This window comes from Gracilinanus agilis, chromosome 2 (assembly GCF_016433145.1).
Source record: "Gracilinanus agilis isolate LMUSP501 chromosome 2, AgileGrace, whole genome shotgun sequence".
Taxonomy (NCBI): domain Eukaryota; kingdom Metazoa; phylum Chordata; class Mammalia; order Didelphimorphia; family Didelphidae; genus Gracilinanus; species Gracilinanus agilis.
The window spans coordinates 485,122,074-485,128,073 of NC_058131.1; the positions used below are offsets into that span (position 1 = coordinate 485,122,074).

At 43.0% G+C, this 6,000-nt stretch overlaps 1 protein-coding gene across 2 annotated transcripts in view; it reads left to right on the plus strand.

Annotated features, from left to right (window-relative positions):
• ADCK1 (aarF domain containing kinase 1) overlaps positions 1-5,734 on the plus strand; it is a 101,845-nt gene extending 96,111 nt beyond the window's left edge. For both annotated transcript variants that reach the window (XM_044662115.1, XM_044662116.1), the window contains 4 exons: positions 125-274; positions 1,991-2,188; positions 3,858-4,051; positions 5,566-5,734. In XM_044662115.1, coding sequence (XP_044518050.1) covers positions 125-274; positions 1,991-2,188; positions 3,858-4,051; positions 5,566-5,734 — 711 coding nt within the window. The remainder of the gene's footprint in view (positions 1-124; positions 275-1,990; positions 2,189-3,857; positions 4,052-5,565) is intronic.
• Positions 5,735-6,000: the final 266 nt, after the last annotated feature.

The window sequence follows — 6,000 nt, forward strand, 5'->3', positions numbered from 1 at the left end:
TGACAGAAAAAATGACAAAAACAAAAATCAACTGGATTGGATGGAACAAAATAGAAGATCTAGCTAGGAAGTCTTCTAGTCCTAGCTCAATGGAAGCTCTATTCCTAAATTTTTTGTTTTTCAGGTTTCTCAACTATTGGGAACAATGTATAGTGAAATGATCTTTGTCCATGGATTTGTACATTGTGACCCTCACCCCGGCAATTTGCTGGTGAGGAAAAATGCCACAACCCGTAGAGAGGAAATTATTTTACTAGATCACGGGCAGTACCAGGTGAGTGAGAACATTCCTATCCACACTCAGAGCCAATTTGCTATCTTCTAAATTCTATGAACCTTTCCTATTAGAGACTGATTTTTAACTGGGGAATAAGGAAAGGATAGCATCTGAGATGAGCCTTGAAGGGTTTTCAACAGGTTGAGATGAGAAAAGCATATGTTCCCAGCATAGAATTATGGCTTACATGAGTGCATGGAGGCAAGTGTGGACTTGGGTGAGTTTCAAGAATGGATGATGAGAGTTGGGCTTGACTGGGATGAGGAGTGCATGAAAAGGAATAGTATAAAATAAATGCTTGAAAGGTAGGTTGCAGCAAGATTGTGATGGGTCTTAAATGCCAGGCATACGGGATTTTTACTTTATCCTGTGGACAACTGGGAACCCATAAAGGTTTTTGAGCAGAGGAGTGACATAGGTTGATGTATGTTCTATCCTGATGTGTAAAGTGCATAAGACTTTTAGGAGCCAGTGGTAAGAACTGGTGTCTCCTTTAAGTGCCAGATCCCATAAGGACAAATAGTACCCTAGTCAACAGGTCCTGCCCCAGACTTCTAACTCCATTCTGAAATACATTGAAGTTCCTAAGAGTCCAACCTAGCCTGAATAATGGCTACCACTCATTTGGTTTTAAATTTTATTTTGGTTTTTCCTAATAGAAACAGTTTCCAACATTTTTCAAAGACCGTTGAGTCTTGAATTCTCTTCCTCCCTCTTTTCCCTCCACAACTCCACCCCTGTTGAGACAGTAAGCAATCATATAAATTTTACATGTGCAATCATGTAAAATATCTACCATTCATTTGGGAGTGAATTGAGGGTGGTAGTGAGAAAAGCACTGGATTTGGAGTCTTAAAGCATATGTTCAAGTTCAGCTGCTTACTAAATGCTTGACCCCCCGAGTAAGCCACTTGTCTCTCTGAGCTTCTGTGTATCCTTATCTACAAAATAAGGAGGTTTGCCCCAGATGATCTGTTTCTAAGGTTTCATTGGCTTGAAATCCCATGGTCTCTTCCACTTCCACCTATATATGGTAGGTGACCATCCATGTATGATTCTAGAGGTGTAAGGGAAGCAGTAGGGAGGGAAGCATGCTTTTCGTTTTGCAAAAAAAACCTTTAAATAAATTTCCAATGGCCCAAAAATTGTATTGGTTTTAGGATGATACTGGAAGACTTTACCCAGAAGTCCCCTGAACTTCTTCCAGGTTCCCAAGCCTCTAAAATTTGTAGTCCCGGGGGCAGCTGGGTAGCTCAGTGGAGTGAGAGTCAGGCCTAGAGACAAGAGGTCCTAGGTTCAAACCCGGCCTCAGCCACTTCCCAGCTGTGTGACCCTGGGCAAGTCACTTGACCCCCATTGCCCACCCTTACCAATCTTCCACCTATGAGACAATACACCGAAGTACAAGGGTTTAAAAAAAAAATTAAAAAAAAAAATTTGTAGTCCCTTGAAAAAACTTGGGCCATTAATTGCCTCATGATAGTTTCTAAACTTTGGGCAAAGAGTGATTGCTGGATGTTGTATCTAGAATGGAGAGATAATCACTTCTCTGCCTTTTAGCTAAGAGCAAGTGTAGAATGTAGAGATATTATCATCCCAACCCCATCTTCAGAGACATGGCTCCAGGGTTGGGTTATTTAGTGCTCTTCAGCCTCTGGGGTTCATGAGAGACAGAGAGATTCACTTTCCTGTTGCTTCCATTCCTGTCTACAGGTCTTGACCGAGGAGTTTCGCCTGAATTATTGTCACCTCTGGCAGGCCCTCATCAATGTTGATATGGAAAATGTGAAACTATATAGCCAGCTGCTTGGAGCAGGGGATCTCTACCCTCTGTTTGCTTGTATGCTGACAGCCAGGACCTGGAACTCCGTCACCAAAGGCATTAGCCAGGCACCAATCACGAGTAGTGAGGTAGGTCCTTGCCTGTCTCCTGCCCTGGGGAGAATCAGTTGTCCCTTTAGCCAGGTCTCAGTGGAATAGATGGAAGGCCCCAAATTTTCAGGTAGCTGGGCCAGCGGGAGGATTCTGTGATTCCTTAGTTGGTTCCTACAGAAAGCTGAGGGCTAATAGGGGAAAGAGAAAGCTTTAAGCTTGGATTTATCATGCTGGACCTTTTCCTCTGCCCTCGCCATTTGCTGTACCTATACCCCAAAGCTCTGTCCTGGACTCTTTTCTATCTCTGAACTCTCTCCTAATGACCTCGTCAGTTCAATGATCACTTCTGCACGGATGACCCAAGCTAAGTAGATAACTAAATCGTGCTTCAGACACTTAGCTGTGTGACTGGGCAATTCACTTACCCTGTGTCAATCTCAGTTTCCTCCTCTCTAAACTGGGAATAACAATGGCATCATCTCTCTCCCAGGTTGTGGTGAGGAAGGTAGGTGGAAAAGTGGAGAGAGTGCTGGACCTAGAGTCATGAAGACCTGAGTTCAGATTTTGCCTCAGGCACTAGCCTGTATGATCCCAGGCAAATCACTTAACCTTTGTCTATCTCAGTTTCCTTGTCTGCCAAATGGTAGGCAATAATAACTACCTCCCAGGGAGAGAGAAAGGGAGAGACTGAGGCAGAGACAGATATATAGACAGAGTGAAAAAGGAAGAGAGAGAAAAGGAGAGGAGGCAGAGAGAGAGAAGAGAAGAGAAGAGAAGAGAAGAGAAGAGAAGAGAAGAGAAGAGAAGAGAAGAGAAGAGAAGAGAAAACAAGTGCTCTTTTTGGGTGTCTAGCTTTATGCTGAGATGTTCCAGTCTGATAGCAGCTGCCTGGAGGAGATTCCAAAACATGCAGCAGCTCAGGCATTAACAGCACACACATGTTTCTTAAAGGGCCAACATGGAAATATGTATTGAATGCTAGCACTTGTACAATATATATCATATTACCTGCCATCTAAGGGAAGGGAGAAGAGAGAAGAAAGGACGGAGAGAACATGGCTTGCAAAATGTCAGAAAACAATGATTAAAATTGTATCTAAATGTAATCTAGAATATATATAATGTATTGTGTAATATATGTTTTGGGGTGGGGGGGGAAATGACTGTTACCCAGTTTAAAAAGCTAGGGGTGAAGTGGAAAGAATGTTGGGCCAGGAGTCGTCACAGAGACCTCAGTTCAAATCCAGCCACTGATACTTATTAACTTGCTGTTTAACTTTGAACAAATCATTTAACCTCTGTTGGCCTCAGTTTCCTCCCCTGTAAAATGAAGATAATTCTAGTATATACCTCCCAGGATTGCTATGAATATTAAATGAGCTGTTTTTAAGAGCTTAGCATAGTGCCTAGAACATAGCAGGCATCATACAAGTGGTTAATCCCACCATTTCCCACCCAGGATAACACAGCTAGTAAGTGTCTGAGACTGGATTTGAACTAGGTCTTTCTGTCTCCAGATTCAGTGCTCTATCATAGAGACTACCTGTGAAGTAGGTGTATAAATGTCTTCCTACCCATTGTATACAGATGAGGAAACTGAGACACAGAGATTAGTGATGAACTCCAAGTCAATCAGCCAGAAGTGGCAGAAATGAAATGTGAACCCATTTATTCTGACTCTGGATTTTCTCTTTTCCTTCTTCAGAATCGAGAACTTCAAAAAAATGTTGCCACCTACCTCCCACAGATAAGCCAACTTCTTAACAAAGTACCACGCCAAACACTTCTCATTCTGAAGACAAATGACCTTCTCCGCGGAATTGAAACAACCCTGTGTACTCGGGCCAGTGCTAGCTCATTTCTCATCATGTCACGATGCTGCACCCGAGCCCTTGCCGAGTGAGTTTCTGGGTTCCCAGGGACCCTTCATTCTTATTCAAGACAAGCCTAGCTACCCATGTCATCTCCAGACGCAGGGTCACTCCACTGAAGTATACTCCTCTCGAGGGTTTTAACACTGCATTGGGCAGAGAAGCTTCTCTTCTTTTTTTGGCCCACATTATTCTTTCTTTGTTCTCATCTTCCAAAACTCTGAATGAAGTGCAGGGAAGAGGGGATCCCAAAATTTCAGACATGGAAGAAACCTCAATGGTCCTATAGGTTAGATTATTCAGTGAATGATCCTTCTTAGTTTTCTAATGAAGGGAAAACCCCATCTCCCTAGACAAGCTACTCTGGGATAGCTCTCATTGTTAAAATGAGGCCCCACAGTCATTGCTTCTATTTCTGTCTTCCAGGGAAAAGCAAAATAAGACATTCTTTTCAAGTCAAGTGGACAGGCATTTATTAAACAACCCACTATGTGCCAGAGGGCATCTAGGAGCTAGTGTTGTAGAATAGAGTTGCTGGGTCTGGAATTCTGAAGACTTATCTTCTTGAGTTCAAATCTGGCCTCAGATACTTCCTGGTGGCTGTGGGACCCTGAGCAAGTCACTTAACTGTTTGCCTCAGTTTGCTCATCTAGAAAAAGTGAGCTAGAGAAGGAAAATGTCAAACCAGTCTAGTATCTTTGCGAAGAAGACCCCATTTGGGGTCACAGTGAGTCAGATATAACCAAAAGCCAACCAGACAATAACAACACATGCCAGGAACTGTGCTAAATGCTGAGGAGAAATAGTCTTTGCCCTAGTATAATAGTGGAGGTGATATGAAATAACTCTATGCAAACAGGAGATATATACAGGATAATTTACAGGAGATAATCTTAGAGAGGGAATTGGTATGAAGGAGGATCAGGAAAGACTTCTTGTTGAAGCAAGAATTTTACCTAGGACCCAAAGGAACCCTGGGGACACTAGGAGAAGGTGAGGACGGAGAAAATTCTAGGTATGGGGACATATAGTGAAAATTCCCAGAGTTAGGAGATAATGGAGTGTCTTATGTGAGGAGGAGGATGCTACTATCACTGAATTTCTTTTCTTTTCTTTTTTTTTTTAGATATTTTACTGGGGCAGCTAGGTGGCTCAGTGGAATAGAGTGCCAGGCCTAGAGACAGGAAGTCCTGGATTCATGTCGGACCTCAGACACTTCCTAGATTTGTAAATCCTGGGCAAGTCCCTTAACAACCCCCTTTGCCTAGCTCTTCTGCCTTGGAACCAACACAGCATATTGATTCTAGGGCAGAAGGTAAAAGTTTTTCAAAGAAAAAAGAAAGGCAGGCAGGAAGGAAGGCAGGGCCTGAGGGGGAAAAAAAACCAGTTGCCCCAGCCCCCTAGTTTGAAAAGACCATCACAATAGTGAATGTCCTTTAGCTCTGATAACTTGGAAGCTGCCATCATGGTTGGCAGGTTAATGGTAGCCAATGCTGCCATCTTTAATTTGTCTCACCCCTCTACTTTTTTTCTCTCTACCAGACACCGAAGAAAGAACACCTGCTCATTGCTGAAGAAAACACAGATATCTGTTGGAGAGTCTTTTTGTCTTTGGCAAATCAACTTGCACGAACTATTCCTACGCGTGAGATGGTCCTGGCTCGGCAATTGGGTTTCCACCTACCTCTTTTGGAAGTCTTCCTCAGATTGAGGGAGATGTACTACACCTTCCATCTTGCCCTTAACAGTGATTAAGGCAAGAGGAAGACTTTACTATGATTTCTCCAATGTTGTGATGAATGGATCCCCAGTAATGGTTTTTTTCCCCTGTGGTTGGTTACCCTTTGATGTGTTTTCCCCCTCCTCTGTCTGTTATCCTCTGTTGTTCTCTGTCTGTTAACCTCTGTCTATTGTCCTCTGTCTGTTAACCTGTTGTCTTCTGTTGTCCTCTGTCTGTTAACCTCTGTCTGTTGTCCT